At 34.3% G+C, this 25313-nt stretch overlaps 1 protein-coding gene across 9 annotated transcripts in view; it reads right to left on the bottom strand.

Moving 5' to 3' along the window:
• NBEA (neurobeachin) overlaps positions 1 to 25313 on the bottom strand; it is a 680233-nt gene that overhangs the window by 191132 nt on the left and 463788 nt on the right. For all 9 annotated transcript variants that reach the window (XM_070520525.1, XM_070520517.1, XM_070520519.1 and 6 more), the window contains one exon: positions 16456 to 16599. In XM_070520525.1, the coding sequence (XP_070376626.1) occupies positions 16456 to 16599 (144 nt within the window). The remainder of the gene's footprint in view (positions 1 to 16455; positions 16600 to 25313) is intronic.

The following is a 25313-nucleotide window of genomic DNA, read 5'->3' as shown; positions in this document are numbered from 1 at the left end:
GCTCCAGTCCCCCAGCGCTCGGGCCGGTTCGAACCGCTCCCTTAACCCTTCAGCCGCCAGGACGCTCCTTTGGACGCCACTTTTCATATTTCCCTTCCGGAGAAAATCAGCTTTCCTCGTGATTGGGGTGAGAAAGAAGGTGAGGCGATTCACATCGGAAACAAAGTGTGGTCTTCTGTATGGTTGGGCCTTGCTAAAACCTCAGAAAAGTCGTCATTCTAAACACAGAAGGCTAACGATTTCTAGTTTAATAAAGGTTTTTGGCATTTGGAGAAGAAGAATGGTCAAAAACATTAAAAATGGCGAACTGCTTCCTTCTTTAAAAAAGTGATTTAACATATCCAAACAATTAAATTGAGAAAATTGAAAAAAATCACGAAATACATTATCAAAGCCATACACACTGATTTACTGAAATATATTACGAATTTTAAGTACCCAGTTCTGTGAATTTTTAACAGGGAACACATTTTCTCTACTAGTTTCTCTGTGTGCCTGAAAGGAGACTGCACATCCTTTTGATTTTACTCCAATCTCCTTCTATTGAATTGAGATTTTCTAGAGGGTTATGAAAGGGCTTCGAACTGGGCCTTCTTTAAGAAAGACACATCATGAAATATTCAGCCTTAATAGTGTGTCATTTTTACCCTTGTCCTTTGGAACTCTCCAATTACAACTTCCAATTCCATAGCATGTGTAAGGAGCACCGAGTCTTTTTGTTGCAGCCTTCAGGGAGCAAACCAGCCACGGCGAGAACACAGAATTAATCCACTACGGCAATAGAGAGAGGGGATTATGTTTTAATCCCCTTTGGGGAAGCCTCTGGATTTTAGGGATCCGATATTAAAATGTTTACACAAGTCACAATCACAAACCAGCAGATCTTCCATATGGAAGATCTGGTTATTTGAAAACCTCGATCCCTTTCCAAATAAAAAGACTTTAGAAAGCGCAGCATCTCTGGATGCCAGAGATGATCTAGCAGGTTCTGTTCTAGAGGACCACTAAATATAAATTTGACCTCCTGACCTTGCTTAGCATGGTGAATTGGGTACTGAAAGTAGATATATTCATTTCAATCACTACTGTAGCAACAAAAGGATAAACTGTAATAATGTTCTCAGCACACACAGAAGTATAGTGATAGATATTGAAGGATAGTTAAACAAATGGATGGGACAAAACCTTCTCCCCTGGTATTAATGCACACAACAGTCTAAAATTCCACCATCTAATGTGGTAACTAAAGGAAAAATAAACATTGCTTTTTAGAATTGTCAATATAATGTTTGAGAAATATTGACCCATTACTATTTTTGAAAAAAGGATAGAAGTATGACTTGTCATTAATTTAAATGCTAATTTAAAATATGAACCAGAACAAAGATCACCCAACATAATGGAAAGAATCTTTAAAAGAATGAACTTCTCTTCAGAACCATAGAATCCTTAATCAGTTGAGATGGTAAACCTAGAGTAGAAAATACATATGTTTTATATTTGAAAAGGGCTATTCATCAAATATATTAAAAGTAGAATGTTAAAAAATAGTTGTGGGTTTGGAGGATTCTACTGAAAACAAAATTCCAAGCCTAGAAATTTTGATAATAATACATCAACTTTTTAATAGAACTTTACAGTTTACAAAGCTCTTCTCCATTCTCACCTACTACTTCAATATTCACAATTTTTGCACTATAGATGTGTCAATACTCTTCTGCCAAAGACCACTAGGAACACCTCTGTAGTGAAAAAGTTGGGTTTATGGCTTACTGCAATGAGGGAGACATGGGAACCATGGGGCGACTTAGCAAGAGGGTGTTGAAAAAAACCTGTTTTAGAATCTGAGCTTTGGTTAAGTGACTTTGAGAAGAGTTCAAGGAAGCAGGGCTTTGCTCTGGATTGGGCTCTGTCAGGGAGCAGGGATGATTCTGAGATTGGGTGTCTTAGTAAATCCTATCTAGAGAGAGGGCAGACCCGATCCAGGCTAAAGCTGTGATCGGCAAAGAAGCAGCAGCCACTCACATTAGCCAGGAGAGGGAGATGTTTGGTATTGAGGTGGTATGCAGAGTGACTTTGTTTCTGTCTGTGCTTAGACAAAATTATGACGCTGTTTTTTACCTCACGTCATCATCCTGTGACCTTGCCTGATGCTGGTGTTCTGTGAGGTTGTTTATGTATGACAGGAGAACACCACCGCTTAGCTGTGAGCTCCAGACAAGCTACCTCCCAACAATGCTGAGGCCTCCTTGTAAGGAGTCAGGCCAGTTTCTAGAGGTCAGGGGCCACTTTTCTTTTTCTCAGATACAGGAATTAATCATTTTTTAGGGGAGGCAATAGCATTCTAGATATTAGAAGGCAAATATGGCAATTAAACTTCCAAACAATGCTAAGATTCTTTACAAATTTCAATATAAGGCACAACAAAGAATATACATATATAGGGACTAAAAGTTGAAGTTTAATTAAAATTGGCATTGTTACAATTATTTGCTGACTTTCAATTGGCAAAAACTATATTTAGTGTACATGAAATTACAACATATTTTAGAATCACTTGAATATTTTCTAAACTTAGTTTAATATAACAAAATTTTATTAGCTGTATGGATTGTTCTCCAACCTCAATTACTTGAGACCACATGTTCAATTTGCTTTTGGATCATTAAAAGATCATTATTTGGGGATAATAAATATTGACTAATATTTTTAAAATTATTAAACTTAAAATCCTGATATTATTTAGAAGAAGTAAAACGTGAAATCCTTTATGTTTCATGTAAAAGGATATCACTAAAAAAAATTAAGACAAAAATAAAAGGAAGTAAATTTTTTAAATTATTTCTATAATGTGATAAAATTCATGGGAAAATAACTCACAGCATGAGTGACTGAACATATCTAAAGTATCTATCACTGCTCTGGACTTATAGTATTTCTAAGTATGGCATTATCAATCTAAAGAAAATGTTTCTCCCACAGAATTAAAAGAATAAAATGCTTTAATCTCAAAAGAACTTAAAGTAAGTTGCTGAAGAATATGAGAAAATTGGAACTTTGTTTTGGAACCCTAGGAAAACTTTAGGTATTAAGAAGGTGGAGGTATCCGGGTATGTCCCGGGGGAGAGGGAAGTTAGGGGAAAATGCTGCAGAAGATCTTAGATTCCACCTATCCAGGATAGTTCCCTGGGTTGCAGGCATTTGAAATGCCTCAAGAGAAGAGAAAGTATAGTAACAAAATCTCTAGACAGTGACTTTTTTCTTTATATACAGAGAATATTGATAGTGGTCCAAATAGATTATCAGAATAATGATCCTTTGAAGTTTTCAAAAACTTTTCTGGCATGAAAATAGTTAGAGAATGTTTCTGCTTAAATCAGGAAAGTATAACTTGAACAACTAATGAATACATACCTCAAGAATTACGGATTTAACTTCCAGCATTATCCCCTCCCTCCCTAGCACATGCACCCACATACACACACATGCATGCACGCACACACACACACCAAAGTATCCATTATAAACACTCTGTAAACCCAATTTTATACAAAGCTCACTGTGCCCAAGAAGTGGCCTCTTATACTCTCTGATGACTTCTTGAACATAATCTATCCTTAGATTGCAATTAACAATAGCCATGCATCCTCCTAGTGCACTGGTCTCTTTAGATTATTGCTGTGCAAAATGAGACAGATGCTTAAGAACATACATTAGTCTTTTAACATCTGAGTAAACCTATCTCCGGTAAAACTCAACATACTATGAGACAGAAACAGAAAGAACAGAGCCCTCCATATAAGAGCAATCAAAGACTGAATTTTAACAAAATATCTGTTCATCATGGTAGAACATCTATTTTTGTACTAACATTATCTAAAATCTTATGTAATGTGTTTAAAATAATTTTAAAAAGTACTGAGAGACAATCTGATTAGGCTCTAACTTTAACCTACTGGCTTATGTTTTTCAATTTATTTGTAGAATAGATAATTCTTTATGTTAAAAAGAAACCAACAAAAACTAGCGCATTTTCCATAAAGGCAATGAATGATCTTATAGAAGAAAAAGCTGACAAAGCATATATACTAAGTAAAATATCACTGAGTTATTTCCTAGCACAAAAATATACTAAAAACCAGTGATAATTTTAATGTTCATTGTGATAATTTGCTCTGCCTTTTGAGTGAATAGGTGAGCCAGCTGAGATTTGTGTTTCCAGTTATATCACATTTAGTTCAACATATGGAATACATTTTTCACTTTCTGGAGGGGCACTGACTCTTTTATGGCACTGGGATATCATTTAATGATGGAGAAGAGTAAATCCCTACTAGATTGGAAGACTGAATACACTAGGGGAGATGATTTAAATCTACTGGACCAGGAGGCCCACGTCTCTGCATCCCTTGGTTGGACTACGTGCCTTGCCTTTATGTTCCTATGGTCTCCTGGGTACATCTTTACAACAGCACTTAGAAGATATTGAATATATGTGTTTAGAAGTCTGTTCTCCCATTTGGCATAAGCTACTTGAAGACAGGGACATTAACTTCTTCATCTAACACAGTACCTGTCACATAGTATGCGATCTGTGTTTATGGAATTGAATATAGAAAATGATACACACCATTGCTGCATTTATATGTCTTGGTAAAAAGACCACTTAAAATAACAGGTTACATCTTTTATACTTTTCTGGTATTTATTTCAAGTTGTTCTTTAAAAATATGAAAGACACTGCATTTCAGAGAAAACATAAATTTAAAAATGTCCTGAAATCCAATGAGAGCTATGTAATTGGTCATTCTAGCTATATCATATGCATACTATTTTTTAAAATTTAAGTGGCATAATTTTATAACTGCCATATTTTTCCTGGTGCATAAGTTGTTCCCTCTTTGTAAATTATTTGTTTAGAGAGACATTTAATTCAGCATTCATTCATTCATATGGTCAACAAAAATTATTCACTCTTTTGGGCACTAAGAGAGAATGCAGTAAGGTGTAAAACATGGATCTTACCCACAAAGAGCTTATACTACACAGTAAAGACAAGAAATATACACGAATAATGACATAAGGGAGAATGGGTTTAGCTAAGCATTTTAAAGCACTTTACATGAATTAATCTCATTTATTCCTCATAACAAACCTATATGATAGATTCTATAGACATTCACAGAACTGTGAGGACTTCCGGTCTTTTTATGAGGAGGGGGAGGTTGTGGTCACGACAAGATGAAGCAGCGGCATTTGAAATGAGCTGTAATGGATGGGTAGGATTTGGACAAGTGGACATGAGGGGTAGAGCACTGCAAGCAGAGGGGAAGAGTTTGAACAAACATACAGATGTTGTATATGAATAGGACTAATTAAGATTGGCCAGGGATTAGGATATGTAAAGTAGAGCAGTTTGAGATGAAACTGAAAAAACACACATAGCCTGAACGTCAGATTTCTTAGGTTAAGGAGTCAAAGATTAAAGCTCAGGTATTACAGTGGAAAGCAGTGGTGTTTATCCTTTTTGGGGATCACATATCTCTTTGAGTAGATGGTTAAATACATGGCTTCTTCCTAAAAAAATTCACATATCAACATTTGTCCATCCTCATGGTATAATAAATGAAGTATTTATATTTTGAAGAAAAATTCTGTGATTTATCTTGATGTCTTCCTTTATCTAAAGAATTTTCTGCCTCTGCACTTATCATTATCTCTCTTTCTCCAGTTTCAGATAATGTCTCTTTCACCCTGTTCAAGCCTGCTACTCCCTCTACATTGGATTTGGTCCTTCCCTCCTCTGCCCCCTCTAGCTACTCTGTTATCTTTGTCTCTCTCCTCCTTTGTTGACCCTCGAGCCTTGAGTTTTTACCTTAGTTCTTCACTCCTATTCACTTCTTTTGGCTTCACCCTCATCATCTACTTAGGCCAAGGTGTTAGGGAAGTACATATTAACTAATATGTTAAAGGCTTCGAAAAGACTATTAACAAAAAAAGCCCCACAAAAACCTGTGTAACATTTTATTTTTTAAACCCAGAATTTCCCAAACACATTTAACTATCCTTTTTTCCCCTCATTAACATATTTCAAAATACCTGTGTTCTAAGGAATATCAGTTTCAAAAGTGCTGAACTAGAGTTCCTTGACTTCTAGAGCACGGCGTGCTCTCTGCTTCTCTTACCACTTGATTTCCTTGGTATCCTTGATGGGCTCTTCTTCAAATTTCAAACCTTTATATCCATTTGAAAATTTTAGATTTCCAAAAGACCAAGCTAAACCAACCATCTTCATTCCTCTCTCCCCTAAACCCTGCATCTTCACATTCCTAAACACATTTACTGGTTTCTATATCACTTCTTCTCATTCCAGATCCCCTTCATTTTTACTTCTCATAACAAGTCAATTATCATCGTCCCTCAGATATTACCTTTTAAGATTCTTTTTTTGAAATTGTCCCCTTCTCCTCTTTCTTGCCATCACCAATTTAGTTTAGGCTCTCATCACCTCTGGTTTGACAATAGCCTCTTACCTCTAGTCTGGGTATCCTGAAACCTAATCTACACAATGGCCTGAATGACTTTTTAAAAAAATATAAATCGGATCTCATCATTGCCATGCTTAAAATCATTCATTGTCTCACTGTGGCCTTCAGGATAAAATCCAGGTTCCTCAGGGCATGTGCAGCTCCGCCAGTGAGCTTGTTGGTCTCAACTTCAGAGACTCCCTTACATTTTTACCTCTTACTTTTACCTGAATAATTCAGAACCATTGTAGTTTCACAGTGAAGGTGATATTTTAGCAGATGATGTTTCCCACTGTCTCTAACAACTCTTTAAATCTTTCTAAATCTTTTACTTATGCTTCCCGATTCAAGATAGGAAACACCTATTCTAGGAAGGCTTTCCAGAATCCACCTGGTGGTCAAAGGTCCTATTTTGCATTACCATGGTTTCCTTTGTATGTCTAGGTTTTTTCTTTCTCTTGTTTCTTTTTTTTTGTTTAAATCTGTTCTCCCTCTAGACTACAACCTCCTTGAAAGCAGGAAATTTAATCATATGTGTCTTTTTACTCCAACCACTCATCCTCATGTCTTGCATATAGTAGATATTGAGTATTTATATTTCTTTTGCTTAGATAACCACATGAACTTGAGTCAAGTTGGGATGTGGCTTCAGAGAACAAGGACCCAACAGATCCTTTCAGCTCTTATCTTTACTATGTGTGATGAATTTTGACATTTTCTATTCAAATCTATTCTTTTCTCTTTTATTTCTTTTAAAATAATGCTAGTAGTAATCCATGTAATTGATTTGCTAATCCCCCAATGGGTTGCAACTTGAAATTTAAAAAGCACTGATGTAGTGAAATGAACATAGGTTTATGAGAGAGAAAAGTGGGTTTAAATCTTGGCTCATCTCTCTGCTTGTTATGTGATCATGAAGAAATACTCTGATGTCTGAACCTAATTTCCACATCTTAAAATGAAGTATAATACCCAGCTCATACGGTTGTAATGCTATCAGCCTGTGGTATTGTTTTCTCTCAACAAATGCAAATTCTATCTCCTAGCTTCATTTGCCCATCCTCACTTACCTCCTTGCTACTTATCTAGCTTGATTTTACCCCCTAGAGAACTGGCTGCTGAATGGAGACTCCTCCTCACAGCCCAATCTTAAATGCAGGGTTTATTTTTTATTATTTTTTAAAGATTGGCCCTGTTGCCAATCTTTTTTATTTCCCTTTCTTCTTCTCCCAAAAACCCCCTCAGTACATAGTTGTATACTCTAGTTGTAGGTCCTTCTGGTTGTGCTGTGTGGGACACCGCCTCAGCATGGCCTGATGAGCGATGCCATGTCTGCGCCCAGGATCCAAACTGGCGAGACCCCCAGCTGCCAAAGTGGATTGCGTGAACTTAACCACTTGGCCACGGGGTTCGCCCCACAAGGTTTATTTTTTTAGATAGTTGTCCATGATACCTAGTTCTTAACATTCTTATTTTAGACACAAATTGAACAGGAATAGCACTGCCAACTACACTCAGCTGTTCATCTTTAGTGACTTAAAATGAAGGAAAAATTCAGCAGAACTTTTGAATTAAAAAAACATAAAACAGGGCCAGCCCCAGCGGCCTAGTGGTTAAGTTCAGCTCACGCTGCTTTGGCAGCCCAGGTTTGGTTCCTGGGCACAGAACTATACCACTCGTCTGTCAGTGGCCATGCTGTGGTGGCAGCTCACATACAATAAGAGGAAGATTGGCAACAGCTGTTAGCTCAGGGTGAATCTTCCTGAGCAAAATAAAAAACAAAAAAAACCCCATAAAATATTGCAATGTCACCTTCTGATCAAAAAGACTGCCTATACATTTTATCTGGAAAAAGATATTTAACAATATTTAGATAGCAAACACAGCCTGACTTTCTCTTCTTTTTGCTGATAAAAAGTTCTAGACTTCTATTTGTTGGATTGGCAATTTAAACTGATGGAGCAGATTCTACTGTGATAACTACTTATAAATTGATTGCCATGTAAATGATTGTCCTTAGTGCTGTTTAAGTACCTTCTGGAGGCTCTGGCTCTGTAAGCACCAAGCCATGGAAATAAAATAAATAAATAAATAAATAAAATATTTTCAGTATGCAGAAAGACTTACTTGCCCTTTTATATAGCACTGCTCTAAACGTAGTGGCAAAATCAGTTTTACACGTAATGTTTGAATTAGCACCGAAGTCATTCAGAGAGAGCACCAGGGTGCCCGTAGGTGTGGCAGTGATACCCTGATGCATACCTCATCTCTTCCTCTTCTCCAGGTTGGTAACATCCACAGTTTGGCAGGAGGAAAACAGTTTTATCTCATATTTTTTTTTCTCCAAGTGTGACAAACAAGATGACCCATATATTTCCAGTAGGTGATTAATATTCTCATTCATATACTTTTGTGAAAGTTTAGGCCCCTATGTATAGGAGAAATGCGGTCTATTGATAAGTTACTTGAGTTGTTTATTACCCCTATTTTTCAGGTTGGTAGTAAGTAGAACTATAATCTGTAGAGGAATTACTTTATGGGAAATTCTCTGTACAGAGGAAAAAAGTAAAAAATAAAAATGGGTTTCAACTAGAGCACTGTATTAGAAAGAATAGACCTTATCATTGTGGTTTGTGAAACACGTGCCCCGTAACAAAGGATAGCTTATTCTTAAAATAAAAAAAGATGTAAGAAAGTTATATATGATTTGAATCGTGGTTGATGTCTAATACAGTTGAATTACAGCCTTTTATTATACTTTAAATTTACAAAGTTTGGTTAGCAGGAATGTTGTTACAATTAAGAGTACTATAAAAGTGTTTTTATAGACTACAGAATCCATGGTTGAAGGGGACATACATTTTTGGAAATACAGTATAGCAAGATATTTGCAGACTCTAAAAAGGCCTTGTAGACATTGTAAAAATAATGAAGAGAGGCTAAGAAGGCTAGATATTCAAGGTGAAACTTTTATTTATTTTTACAACTTATTAACCAAATCAAAAACTTAAGTAAGAAATTTAAATATTTTAGCTTTTGTAAGAAATGGGCATGTGTTAATGTTGTCTCTAAGAGCTTTGTGAATTCTGTGTTTGAAGCTGAATGTGAACCCTTTGGGTATAGTATTTATGACTTGCAAAGCAATTTCCTAATTCAAAGAGAGAGAAAAAAGACTTAGAAAGACTCATAAGGCCTTTTCGACATCAAATGGCTTTTACCAAACAACATTTTGATGAGTTAAGTGTGAGTGAGTCAGGGACATATGGATTAAATTTCCCTTGAAATACACATGGGTTTTAAAATTAAGGGGAAAATCCTGAGCAAAATGCATTTTAGACAATCCAGAAGGTTTAAAAGACAATTTTTCCCCTAAATACAAATATCAGGTCAATTCAATTCTAGTTAGACTCTGCAACTAAAACTACATAAAAATAAATATGAAGAAATCTTTTAAAAAATACTAATTTTGCCAGGGAAAGAATATTCATTAAGCATATTAGAATTGTATTTCACGAGGTAGTTAGACTTAAGGCAGACATAATGTGAGTCAGAGTTGATCTGAATCTACGTAACATTGACTTGTTCTCTTCTATAGCACTGATTCTCTTATTCCATTAAACAATTATAAGAACATTTTTCTGTGCTTTTGGCTCATACTTTTTTTTTTAAAAATAACATTTTTTTTTCTGAAAAACTCCGAGCTTTTAGAATTCTGTTTTCCTTTTATTATATTTTTCTAGAATCTTGAGTTCTTCCTTCTTCTTATATACTCTGTATTTTGCTTTATCTTCCTTTCTTACCTCAGTTTTAAGCTAACATTCAATTTATAAACATATACAACTTTGCCTCTGGTATCTGGACATTCCAAGTTAGAGCATTTGAAGACCTAAATTACCTATTTGATCACTGTAATTGTCTACTTTCATATATTAGGGTAGCCATATTCTATGCCATATCTTCCTGGTCATTTGAGTTACTGAGAGGGAGTCGTAGCAGGGCTCATTCTCCTGATGAGTTTTTTCCTATCAGTCTCCCAGAGTTGTATATACTAAGTATGCAACAGATGTTAATGAGTAAGCAGATGAGTGTGTGAATGCGGTCAAATAGAGATTTAGGGCCGTAGGAATGGTCAACCTTAAAAACATTTCAAAGCAACGGTCCCGCCACCCCATCATTTGATACCGGCTTTCACTTTGAATTAGTAGAACAAAGATGACAGGAGATGGAAACAATTTGACCAGTTAACAATAAGAAAAACCATCTGAAAGGTATTGCTCTCTAAACGTCAGTGAAAGCACACCTGGGAACTGTGAGGGGCATTAAAGGTGAGTCATGCAGGGCAGGTGACTCTCACTTAGGAGAACCTTCTGTTGATGACACTCTGTTTCTCTTAGTAGACCTCCTCCTTATTTCTATATTTTTCTTATTCTTAAATTCACATAATGCATTTTTTCTGACTTTCAGATTCTTGACTTCGGTAAGGGTGTATGTGTACGAGTGTGTGTAAAGGATTCTAAATTGACCACTTTGAAAAGACCACATAAAAAAAAATCCAACTCTTGGGGCCAGCCTGGCGGCACAGCAGTTAAGTTCACACGCTCTGCTTCGCGGCCTGGGGTTCGCTGGTTCCGATCCCATGCACGGACCACGCATTACTTATCAAGCCATGGTGTGGTAAAAAGTAGAGGAAGATGGGCACGGATGTTAGCTCAGGCCAATCTTCCCTAGCAAAAAGAGGAGGTTTGGCGGCAGATGTTAGCTCAGGGCTAATAGTCCTCAAAAAAAAAAAAAAAAAAAATCCAACTCTCATATTTTAATACTTCTTTTCCACATTGCTAGTTTCCTATACTAATTACTCTTTTTTCAATATTCAAAATAACATTATAGTCCATTGGTCATAGAACATTGTTTCTATGTGATAGAGAAAATATGTTTTTGATTAAGAGTCACAGTGGTATCTTGACTTTAAAAATGGGAACCTTAAGAAACATTTAGTTAAAATGACATAATTAGCGGAAGTTGGGATGGAACAGAGATTAGCTTAACTTTAGGTGTTCTTACCCTGGAAAAGTTAAATGATGAGATGAGTAATTATTTGAGCGATTCAATTACTATGAGCAGATGATCTGATAATTCAAGCCCCCAAATACTCAATTTCAGTAGCTCAAAACAAATTTTTCTTTTTGTCTTTTGTTTTTCATATAAATTAACCAGACAATGATCTCAGTTCTCTCGTTTCCTTTACCTACATGAACTTTTTCAATGGGAACCATTTAAAGGCAAGTATTTGTGCTGGAAGATTTCTTCATGGTTCAAAGGTACATGGGATATGGTCGCTAACCTTAAGGAATTCAGAGTCTAAAAGGAGAGAGAAAACATACAGAAAAGCATCTACAATACAAGGCTTTATGTGATAAGTGTCTTAAGAATGATATAATCAAAATTTTATGGAGTGGCTATAATAAAGATGGATAATAACCAGCATTGGGAAGGATGTGGAGAAATGGGACCCCTGCACACTGGATGGGAACATAAAATGATGCAGCCAATTTGAAAACAAGTCTAGCAGTTCCTCAAAAAGTTAAACATAGAGTTATTATTTAACTCAGCAATTCCACATCTAGGTATATACTCCAGAAATGAAAACACATATTCACATAAAATATTGTACATGAATGTTCATAGCAGCATAATCGTAATAACCAAAAGGTGGAAACAACCCAAATGTCCATCAAAAAATGAATGGATAAATAAAATGTGGTATATCCATGCAATGGAGTATTATTCGCCATAAAAAGGACATATATGCTACAACATGGATGAACCTTGAAAATACTATCATAAGTAAACAAAGCCAGTCACAAAAGACTACATATTTTATATGATTCCATTTATATGAAATGTCTGGAATAGGAAATCTATAGAGCAGAAAGTAGATTAGTCGTCCTCTAGGGCTGTGGAGGGGGGATGGGAAAATGGGGGAAATAGTTAGAGTATGAGGTTTCTTTTTGGAGAGGTGAAATGTTCTAAAGTTGTGGTGATAGTTGCATAACTTGGAATACACTAAAAAATCATTAAATTGTGCACTTCAAATGGGTCAATTGTATGGTGTGTGAATTATATCTCCATAGAGTTGTTGCCAAAAAAAATGTTATGGGAGTGACAAGATTGGCCAGTGAATACTTCATAAAGTGTTTTAAGTAGGTCAAAAAATGGGTAGAGATTTTCATAAGAGATAAGGGAAAGTATAGAAGAGATATACAAAGGATATTTCAGGTAAAGAAAGAAGTTTGGACAATGGTGTAGGCCTGTGGGAAATCTTTAAAGTTATCTGACATTAAACAGAAGGGTGGATTGTTGGTAATAACAGCTTACATTTATAAACAAAACAAATATTTTTTTACAATTTATGGAACTGATAAAGCATAAAGGACCACCACCATCATCGACAACTCAGAATTCCCTAAATTAGCAAAATTATTAATATTTGGAAGTAAAAGTAAAGGAATTTGTGTGAATTCCAATTCTATCATGTAAAATATTTCTCCTATCACTCAGCATATGTGACAGAACTACCACTCTAAAAGAAATGAAACACATTTCAGTAGTCGGACACAATCTATCAGTTAAATTAAATCATTCACTTGTCAATATATGACATAAATGTGAGTTAATTTAAAATTTTAGTTATTCAATAGTTATTTGAAGAAATAACTTGCCAAGCTAAGTTTCAAATTAAAATAAATGAGATTTTCAATTAAAATTAGTTGAATTATAACCATTAATTATAATGTTTTAAGTAACAATATAATTAGTAAACTGAAATACATATGGAATCTTAGGTGCTAATTCACTTTGGTGAATCATTACAAACTAAAAAAGCAATTAAAACAAATTAAGTTTGGTGTTATTAATGTAACGATTACTTGATTGGCTTACTTCTATATCATAATCATATAAGCCATTTACAATACATAATAAGTTGAGTAATTAATAATCACACACATTTAACTTGCCTCTTGAGATGAACAGCTTGGGAAGAAAGGGAACCAAAAGTGAAACAGAAAATTGTGTGACATGTAAAGCTGTAGAACTTTGTGGAACATTTTATCTTTATGAAAACCAGAAAACTCCAAAGAAAATGGAGAAAACATGAGAAAGGGTCAATATTTAAACGAAATCATCCTAAAAATACTCTATCAGATTTTATTTAGTTTACCAGAATGATTTTGGGGAACATGTATATACAACTAAAATCAATTATTATGCATATTGATAGACTTTGAAGTGTAGTAAATGGAGCTAGTGTAAAAAATGAGTTATAAACTGAGGATCTTGTTTTTACGTCATTTTAGAAGTATATACACTATTTGGTGTATTTTAGTTCAAACCCTATACTACATATTTTTAAGAAAGTATATTATTTTATATACTTCTTAACCTTATGCAAGCTATTGTATATTATATTTGTAAAATTAGGGTAATCCTGGTGTCCACCTCATAGGGTGTTGTGAATATTAAGCAGATTACCGCACAGAAAGCCCTGTGAACACCGCCTGGCTCCTAGTAAGACAGGCTACTTCTTCTTCCTCTTATTTTTCTTTTTATAAACAGAAACTGACCCTATCTTTTAAGCCAAAAAACAGAATTAATCTCAACTACATTAGTACTTTCCCTTAGTTTTCTATTTTAGCTAGCATATTTTTCTCTCTTGAATTTAACTTGACTATTAAGTACTGTTGCATACTGACAAATTGTAATGCATGGTCTCCTCATCTGTGTGCATGTCAGCAAAATAGGATTTTGTATAATTGTGCTATTGGCAGGTTTAGGTTTACCATTATTATTATAAAAATGGTGTATTCATTCATATAAAATCTAACATCTAAGAACTCTAATACTTTTATATTTTTGAAGGTACATTTCATATATTAATAATATGCAAGTCATACCACTAAGTTAAATCATGAGAGGATAAACCTGTAATTTTCATCTCAGAGCTGGAAAATAGGCATTTGTTATTTTACATAATATTTCCAGACACCAAACATCAGATTATATTAATTTTGTATACAGATTTTAGGATTTCCTGGATTTTGATTTGGACTTAGATCTCTGCGGAAGCAAAGTTTTCTTTAGGCAGTTTAGCACTATTGAGCTTCTCAGAACCATAAGTTATAAATAAGGAAAGATATTTTTATTTAACAAATTTCAATTTCTAAGACAAAGATAACTATCTGGACAAGAATTTATTAAACAACAAAAAGTTATTTATGTGTTTTGAAACTTTATCAACAGCTGATTTTTAAAACCCAAGCATACTGGTGTGTAGTTAACTTCTGAAAATGATTTTTATGTAACATTGTCACTATCGTGTCACTCTGGATTAATCAATCTTATAATAAACTTCAAGGTACTAGCCAAATTTGTATCAACTAATTACCTTTAGTCTTTAGACCAGAGAGTCTAAACTAAATTATATAATCATTGAACATATCTCTTAGCATATGTGAATGAGGAAAGGCAATGCATTATCTAAAAAGGTCAGGAATCATGTTTGTGAATTTTCTCTAGTTTTTTAGGATCAAGAAAAAGACCAGGAAAAGAGAAAACAAATCTGTAGGCAAAAAGAAATAATAGATTTCATTTGCTTAAATTTCCAAATGGTCTCAGATAAAATCTCTGAACTATTAAAACAAACCACAACAAAACCAAAACTTGAAGATTTACTTAAGAATTAGAGGCAAACATTTGTTCAGGGACTTAAGATTAGTTTTAAATAGGAAAAATAGTTTTCACGACACAGAAATGTTAATAACATAGGCATATCCAGGAACCGATATTAGCATAACCTTGTTAAACACTTTCTAGAAGAGGGAGAATAATGTGCCATCTCCAGTTTACAATTAACAAGAACATCTTCTTTTTGGTAAAAAAGAGAAATCTCTAACTGGTAGAAATATCGTTGGAGGCTTTCACAAAGCATGCCGGATAATTTTCAGAACACTCCTGGATAGAGGAGTGCTACTTTGTAAACAGAATGATGAGTTTAAGTCCACTTCTCTGTTGCCATCTGCCACCCCATTGTTGCACTGGCTGAATATAGAGAATAGAGGTAAGACTCAGATACCTTTTTAGACTCTACAGCAGGAATTTTTAATCAGAGATCTAGGATACGATTCCATCCTAGATCTGGTTTCCAGGGGTTAGTGAATCCTTTGAAATTGTGTACAAAATTGTATGTGCACCTTCATGAAGCAATCTCCTTTCATCAGATTCTCAAAAGTCCTTTAAACCCAAAAAAGGTTATGGGCCAACACTCTTAGAATATCCATATCCCATCTGGTCATTATAGATGCTGCTCTGAATTGACCCGAGAACAGCACCAGGACAAGGTGAAAACTGAGGGTGGATGGGTGAAGGAATGTTTGCTAGTGGTGAGTAGCAGCAATGTGGGGACAGAGCAAAAACCAGGAACAGGGAGGGACATTCCAAAGAGTGACAGCAGGGAGGAAATGGCAAAGTCGATGGTCACCTGGCTGAAGTGGCTATTCTTCATAGCTGTTAGCATGTCAGTATCATATATAAATTAATGAGTCTATCATTCTGTTATCCCCTCCCAATTATTTAGGCAGTTAAATGGAAACAACTTATGCTATACATTATTTCTCCTATATTAAAAAGTTACTCTTTATTACACAGAAAGTGGATGCTATTTATTTGTTAGTAAAATATGTATTTGTTTGATATCTATTTTCCTCTCTTCAACACTAGAAATGAGATAAAGTACATTATTAACATTCACATGATTGAGCATCGTTCCAACCACTGACAGACACTTATTCACCAGGAGATAGATTTTAAATTTAGCAACTTTGTGTGCATTTGTTACTTATAACAAATAGAAGAAAAATATTTAAAAATTTACCTGCAAGATTGTCGATTTCTTTCTCCTGTAGCAGACTGACTGCATCGTCATCTCCTTCCAGCATAAGTTCTGTCTCTGCGTTCTGATTCACTATGGCTTGACTCCGGAATGTTTTCTTTGACTTCACTACATCTTCTTCAGTGCCTAATCACAACCGAAATAGAATAATTGAGATCATCGGGATTGTTTTGCTTTCAGAGAGTATTAGAAATAATCTAGTAGTTTCTTATGATTATATGCTGCATTTACATACTACTTTACAATTATAGAACATTTTTACCTTCTTTATCTTGTTTGGTCTTCTAAATAACTCTGTGAGAAAGGCAGGGGGTGTAATCGCCTATCCTTATTTGATGAGGAAACAGGCTGAGAAAGCTACATGCCTTGTTGAGGGACCTAGGTGTTGGCTGGTGGTTGAGAAAGGACTACAGTTCACATCTTGGGACTCTAAGATCACTGAATTTTCTACAAAAAATTTGTACCTTACCAAAAACTTGATTTTCTGATGGATAAAATTGTACAATTTCACACAATTATACTTTCATGTGAAATAACTAATCAATTGATCAGATTGTTTTTGAAAGTAGATGAGATAAGCATGAAAAAGACAAGAAAGGATTCACATCTGAAGGGAGAAATGGTTGTAACTGAGAAGCTACAGAAAGGCGGAGTTAGCAACGATGCAGACACATAATGTACTTTGCAATAGCTATCTCATTAGCAATTCACGAAATAAATAATAGCTTTCTAAAGTGACATCCTTATTTTGTTACATAAAATAGTACAAAAGGCCCAAATCCAAACACAAAAACGTCAGAAAAACTTAATATGGCAAAAGCTGACCTAATATTAGCATGTCAATCAATGTAAAGGTTAGAAATTACAATGCTTTTGAATCCCTCATGAATTTGACTGCTTAACAAATATTTAAATATTTACATTCAAATACCTACTTTGACAGGTGACAATGAATCTAAAATTATCTGAATGCAAGTAAACTATATAAATATAATATGAAACATTATATATATGAAATACAGCTAAGAAACATCTCTATTTCATATCATTTGAAGTTTGAATTCAACCAGGAAGAAAATGTAATTTACTGTGTTCTGGCTGTAGTATTAGGATATAGGCTTCAAGGACCAGCATTAACTAGGAAAATACCTTCACATCTCATTTGGTGTAGTAGATATATTCCTGAAAATGGGAGCCTAATAAATCACTCCTATATGATGGTGTTGGATCATAGTTGCAGGGGATGTTATGGTATTATGTACACATGCAATTACTCTCCCAATCTTGTCATGCCTTTGGCCAAAATTCTTCCCAGTTAACAAATAATAATACTTTTGGTCAATTCTCCTAGGCCCAATATAGGGTTTCCAACAGACCACTACTGCCTGTTGATATTTGCTCAATCATTTCCTTGGCAGTGCGTCTAGCTGCCATAAACTTGCACTGTAAAACAGTGTTAGCCTCTTTCTTTGCAGCTTGCACACTTTGGCAGTGACTCAGAGCCAATTCCGTTTGCTAAACATTAACAAACTGGCCCAAAGGTAGCTCATAGAGGAGTAAAAAAACATATGTTGAGGAACACAATAATGTCACGATAGCAGTGTAGAGTGTCAGTGGCTGAGAGATAGTCCGTCATTCCAGCTCTTACTGGATAATAGCATTTAGAGAGCATGGTTAAATATAGCTTATATTTATATTTATCGTATAAAACAATAGACTATTAAGTATATATTTTGATAAATACTTCAGAGACAAATAGTATTATTACAAATCAATGCTACATGGGAGGTGAGGGGAATTAAATGGGTTATAAGTGTATTTCTCTTTCAGTGGCCGATAGATGATTCTTATTTCTAGAATAAAAGATTGGGTATTGATTACTGAATGCCCCACAACCTTATCTTAATTTTATGTGGTCTCTAGATTATATAAAGCTGGGAGTAATCTTATGGGGGTAGCTATCTTTTTAACTTGCTTGCTTCTTGGGTAGTAACTTAATTTGAGAAACTCGGAGCTTGCATCATCTAACAAAAGAGGCAAATCTGATTAATAACCAAGAAGTCTCTCTTGAGGTCTTTATAGCCACATTTCTACTAGACATCTTTAGATGGATATCCTAATTCCACATTTCCCTGACTGAAGGAATCATCTCTGGCTTCTCTACCTCTTCCTATTTTGATCAACCCACTTACTTAAGTCACAAGCCTAGGATTTATCCTATAAGGTGACTGCCACTGCTCTGGCTCAGGCCATCATCTTTTTGGTCTAGAGGGCTTCAATAGCTCCCTTATTCACACCATCCTCCATACTTTTGTCATTCATTATTATAAAACAAAAATAATTTGAGAATATTTTCCTACTTAATACTGTTTATTTATTAACTCCTTCTAATCAATAACACTCAATGCAAGGCTTACACTATAAGATAAAATTTAAAGTCCTTAGCATGGCTGATCAACGCCTTTTATCTTCTTATCACCAGTTTTTCATTGTCTTTCTTCACTCCCCATCAGCAATACTGGACCATTTATAGCTTCTGAAATATGTCGTGCTTTCACATATCTCTTTACTTGTGCTAATATTATTCCCTCTATATGGTATGTTTTTTCCTTCCTCCTTTGTTTGGCTAATTCCTACTTGATCTTCAAAACTCATCTCCTTCAAGTGCCTTTCCTAACCAACCCATCTGTACTCTCACAGTTTACACAGAACTCAACCATGCATAGGTATTATCTGTTATGTGTTTGTTCTGCAGCCTCATCATCTGGTACCCAGCAGATGTGCCACAAACATTTCCTGAACTGAAGTTCAAGTCTACCCTACGTTCCTTTCTCTGATTTTTTAAGGTGAGTTTGTGTGTTCTTTCCCCTCTGCTTGCACCACACCTTATGAATCCTGGTACGATAGTTGTTATAGGTAGTATCATAATTGTTTGTTTGCTTCTTATCTCCACATAGCCTGGACGCTCCTTGATGACTGGAAACGTGCTTCTGTCTTTGTATTCTCAGTTCTCAGCACACTGCCTGATATAGAGCAAGCCCTCACAAGTACTGAATACATGAATAAACTGAGACATAGAAGTTACCTCTGGATATTTCTTAATCTGAAGATCCCAGGATATCTCAGAGGTTGGGGGCAAATTGGAGAATCTATGCTTTTACACAAAAGGGAATGTGGTTCTTTACATGAAATAGTCAATAAAGCCCTTTATGTATGAGTCAACCTATAAAGCAAGTTTTTCCTTGTATCACAACCATGTGAAATCTGCTTTGTTATTTAAAAAAATGCTTTTTGTTACTCTTGTGTTATTAAAACTAAAATAAATCAATAAAGAAATTGTAGTCAAAGGAAGGTGATCTCTGAAACATATATTAAGCTTTCAATTTTATCCCCTCTAGTTGTAAAGCAGTAAAACCATTATGTCTTTAAAAGATATATAGTAAACTAATCCATTCCAACACACACCAAACTTCTCACCCCTGCTGAAGTGTTATCAGTTTGCAGCTCAGTAAACTTCCTGATTTTATGATACTGCACCAAACATTTATCTAAATTAAAGTGTACAAGATCCAAAGGTGCTTTTCAATCACAATATCCTTTATGAATTAGAGTTTCATTCATCAAAATTACAGGCAAAAAGAGGTAAGGTCTCAAAGGGCTGTCTCATTACAAGGCTTATAAACACTGTCCTTAGAAAGAATTGGTTTAACACCTAACAAATCAAAATCTGATTGGGAAGAGAATTTATTTGAGATCATCTATCTTCAGGAGACATGTTGGACTGAGTGCACTTCTTGGCCTCTTTAGCCATTAATCAAGAAATTAACAAGCGAATACCACAAACCACTATAACGCCTTAGATTTAAAAATGTGAATTATGTGTAAAGCTGGACAGGATAGACATAACGGCTTATTTTCTTAAAAAACCCATTAATATGCCATAAAATTTGAAAGGTTTCAGAATTAAAAAAGTCACTAAATTATATATTAATGAATCCAAATCCAAAATTACACTTATATTATTTTCTACATCAGGTTACAAATAAATACAGGGAAGCATTCTATACACATTAGATTTCTTAGTAAATACACATGCTTGAAGCTCCGTATGTGAAAATGTTGTCTGACATAGAACAGTGCATTACATAAACCTAAATAAAACTCCTCTTTCATAAAACTTCCTTTAATAAACAAGGATCCATGTGAAACAAAGTATATTTTAAAAGTGAAGTAACAGAACTAAAATCTTTCTAATACTGTTACTATTCTTGAGTATTATTACTGTAACTGTATTATTATTACTATTATCATTTTAAATAGTTTTAGTGTTATTTTATGTAATTTAAAAGACAAAAATGACAATTTGGAGACATTAAGTTATCTTAATAATATTCAGAGAAATGTCTATCTGGAAAGTCTGGACAATCAAGGCAAAGAAATTATATCATTTGCCCATCATGTTCTTTACTGTTGATAAATATTAACAGTTAATGTAAAGAAAAACAATACATAAGAGTCTATTTCTGTTTAAGGAATTATTCTAGTCAATTCTAAAACATCTGTGCTAATAAAGAAAAAAACAATTTACAATAGGTAAACCATAAATCATATATATGTGGCTAATGCACAAAGAGAAAAGTCAGAAACCCATAACAAGCCAATTTTAGCACAGCATCAGCTTCTTACCAGTTTTATGCTATTATTATTTATTTCACATTTAGTATGGAAATATGGCTCTAATTAGTCACTTATTAAAAATGATACATGCATGTATATGTGTGTACCTCTCTCTACCTATCTTATTTGTATCTACTATGTAAGAATATATTTTCTACATTGTTTGATCTGAACAATTTAAATACATGGTCTACGATTCATCCTCTGGCCCCTGCTTATTTAACCTCACTATCTTACCGATTTGATCTCTTCACATCTTATATTCCTCAAGAGCTGAATGCTTTTGTTCTCAGACGTGCCACACTGATTCAAACCTTTAAGTCTGACATATGTAATCCCTTTTACGTGGAATTCTCTTACCTGGCTTCTCCTTTAAGATTAAGTTTAGTTGATTACTGCCTTCTCTTTGTATACTACTTATGCTTTATACAAAGTATAAACTTTGTATCTTATAAATAAGTCACAAGATATTATCGTTTTTGTACATATTTTTTCCTGGAGTCTTTTATATAGGTATTCTCTTATTAGTCTTTAATTCCCAGTGTATCAATTGTCAAACAAAGTGGCAATCAATAAATGTTTGTTGAGTGAGTACATGAAAACATAAACATAATTCACATATCAATAATTTCATATTCATTTAAGTTACCTTTTTTTGTACTTAAGTTATTTTTATATGTACATAAGATACTTTGCTATTTTTGTCCTTTATGGTTTCCACATAAATGAAGAAGCTAGACTACGTGATTTGCAATTCTTGCTTTATTTTTCCCACAAACATCCATTAAGAATATATTATATTAAGGGCCAGCCCTACGGCCAAGAGGTTAAGTTTACATGCTCCGCTTTGGTGGCCCAGGGTTTTGTCAGTTCAGATACTGGGTGCGGACCTAGCACCACTCATCAAGTCAAGCTGAGGAGGTCATGTTCCACACAGCAGAACTAGAAGGACCTACAACTAGAATATACAACTATGTACTGGGGGGCTTTGAGGAGAAGAAGAAAAAAAAAAGATTGGCAATAGAGGTTAGCTCAGGGCCAATCTTTAAAACAAAAAATGAACATATTAAAGGAAATATCGAGACCAATCTCTTAACTTCAGTTTCCCAAGCTGTGAAAGAGGAATAAGTATTTATCAACCAAACTATCACAGGATTATCGCAATGTTAAAATGAGACATTGGATGCTAAAACACCTTGAAATATGTCAAGATTATTTATATAATAAGCATTCAAAAATGTTATAATTTTGATAAATAAAACAAATTAACAGGAGAGTATTAAAAGAGCTTACTAAGTACATAATTTAAAATTGAACAAGAACCCAGCCAATGCTTTATTGCTTCTAATAATGCTGCCTAAGATTTATGTAAAGGAGAAAAAAAGCAAACTGATGTGAGGATTAAAAAACTCAAGTAAGATAATGATGCATCTAAGGTCTTAGCACAATGCGTAACTAACATCAGATATGCAACAAATAATGGTTTCCTTTCCTTCAGTCGGGATTAATCTTCTTCCCTCCACCATGCTGTCATGACACTCTGTTTATATTCATTACAATGCAATATGAGCCTTCAGTTCTCCACTAGACTGGATGCTCCCTGCAGGCAGGAAGGATAGCACGTAGACAGGTGCCATGAAGTGTTAGTGAATTGAAAGGAGTGTAAACAGTTCACATTAAAAATTGTTTTTACCCAATAACCATATTATTCAAAGATATTACTGAATAAAATTATATAATCATCAATGTATTTGATGTGTGTTTTTTCTTTTATATATTGGTATCTTAAGAATATAAATATTCTTAATATCTTGGATATTTGAAGAAAAACAACTTTTTCAACAAAGCTGATACTAGAATTTGCTTTAGAGAATTATAGAGGACACGTTTTACATACTTCTCTTTCATCATTGGAAAGAGAGGGGCAGAATGGAAATTTGGTCTCATTTTAATTTTGTGTGCGGTGTGTGTGAGGAAGATTGACCCTGAGCTAATATCTGTGGCCAATCTTCCTCTGTTTTGTGTGGGATACACCACAGCGTGGCTTGACAAGCGGTGCTAGGTCCACACCTGGGATCCAAACCTGTGAACCCCGGGCCTCCGAAGGGGAGAGCATGAACTTAACCACTACGCCACCTGACTGGCCCCTCATTTTAATTTTATCTAAATGTAATGTCAGAAAATTTCAGTGTTTCTAAACATCTGGAAATCAGTTTTACAAGATGGCATTCTTTTTTGAAAGAGAAATTCTTTTCAATATATGCCATTTCACGATATTTTTAGTTTGTAAAATGTGTTTTGACAAAATCTACCCCTATGTAAGTAAGATAAAACGCTGCAATTCATTTTCAAACCTAAATACGTTCTTTTAGAAGTATTAATGACATACAAAAACTTTGGGAAATTTTAAAATAAAGATTTATTTTTCTCATTAAAGCTAAAATCAGAGCAACAAATACCTTTAAAGAACAGTGCTTTTAGTAACTCTAAATGATTTTATTTAATTTCCACTAAAAGGAAAAGACTTTAAGACAAATATACTTCTGATTACATTAGATATGGTGACATGATCTCATGCAATAATATGTATGAATCAATCTATTACTGAGAAGTTTACAATTTTGAACATTTCAAAAAAAGATGAAAGAACAATTTTTATTATATTGAGAAACCTATCACTCAAAAGCATTTTATACTGACCTTAATGTGAGATAAAAGCAGTAGATATATACATAGATTGTACTTTATTGTAACAATCATTTACTAAAAAGTAAATATTTTTCTTTGTACATAATTTGAATTCAAAATTAAATTTTGTGTTTGGCTTTACAGCACAGACATAGTATTTCCTTCCTTAAGAAAAATAAATGATGATGACACAAAAGGAAAGACCTACTGAGGTCTAAGGACTAAGAAAATCTTCTGTATAGAAAAGGATTTTCTTTTTTAAGAAAACAGACTTTGCAGCAGATAAATCCCAATGGTAAAAACTGTTAGAGACACTGAATAAAAACAATATTAGAAAGAATACTAGAAATCTCCAGTATCTTTTTTTCTTTTATACCTAATGCTGACTCAGGAGCCTCACTCTATCAATACAAACTCATTCTAGGAAGCAAGAATTTCTGTAAGTGAAATAGACTGTTTGTATTCAAACAGATGGTTTCTAATTATTGTTTGAAACACACTTTAAGTAAAAATCTGAGTAGTTATTGGCCAAATTTAATAAATACAGATAAAAAAATCTGGACAGTTGCAAAGCCAAATCCCTCCTTTCTTAGTTGTTGGTATTTCATTCTGAATGCATTGGATTTAACCATGGTTTCCACTTCAATTCATTTTTGTTGACAGAGGATATATTGAATAATGTAAAGTAGATATGATCTATACGACCATAACATTAAAAACCCAAGATACCAGCTTCAAACTTCTAATGAACTTGATTCAGAAAAGGTAATCCTTACCTGAATCAATCACTGATGTTCCCTATGGTCCATTTTAGCACATCATTATATCACATAAAAGTAGAATACAGCATCCTTTGTGATTTTTACCAATGAGGAATGTGTATAGACTTGTTTGTTTCAAACTAGACATAAACATTGTACCTGCAAGTAGGCTGTTCTCCGAGAGAAAATATTTCAGTGGTATAGGAAACAAGTAGAATTAGCAATATGGGCATTAATTAAGATGAAATGTTCACAGAAATTATTCTAAGTGGTAAATTCTTATTCAGATTAGTTATGCTTATAAATGATTTCCTGGACTATAAGAAATAAAAGAAGAAAATGGCTACCTAACATCAACAGTTATTGCTCAGTGGAAAAGGACATCAAGGACACTTGCAAGTAAAAGAATTGGATCAATATTAACGTGATTTTCATTTCATGCTTCCCCAACTCCAGTAAGCTGACAATATACTCTGATTATGTGAACTGCCTCAGAGTAACACAGGAAAGGTTATTAGAGCAAGAGGTGGAAATGGAATGCACTTTTTATATTGACAGGCCTGCTAATAGAGTATACTGATTTTCAAAGACATGCAATGCATTTTTACAATTTGGTTCTGACAGCAAAAATGGAATTTCATTTATTCCTAATTCAAAATATTCATATGTAAGCAATATTTCTTAAAGAAGACCAACAAAGGGGATATTCATAAA

This window comes from Equus asinus, chromosome 11, assembly GCF_041296235.1.
Source record: "Equus asinus isolate D_3611 breed Donkey chromosome 11, EquAss-T2T_v2, whole genome shotgun sequence".
Lineage (NCBI taxonomy): Eukaryota > Metazoa > Chordata > Mammalia > Perissodactyla > Equidae > Equus > Equus asinus.
This window is presented reverse-complemented; position numbering and strand designations above follow the sequence as displayed.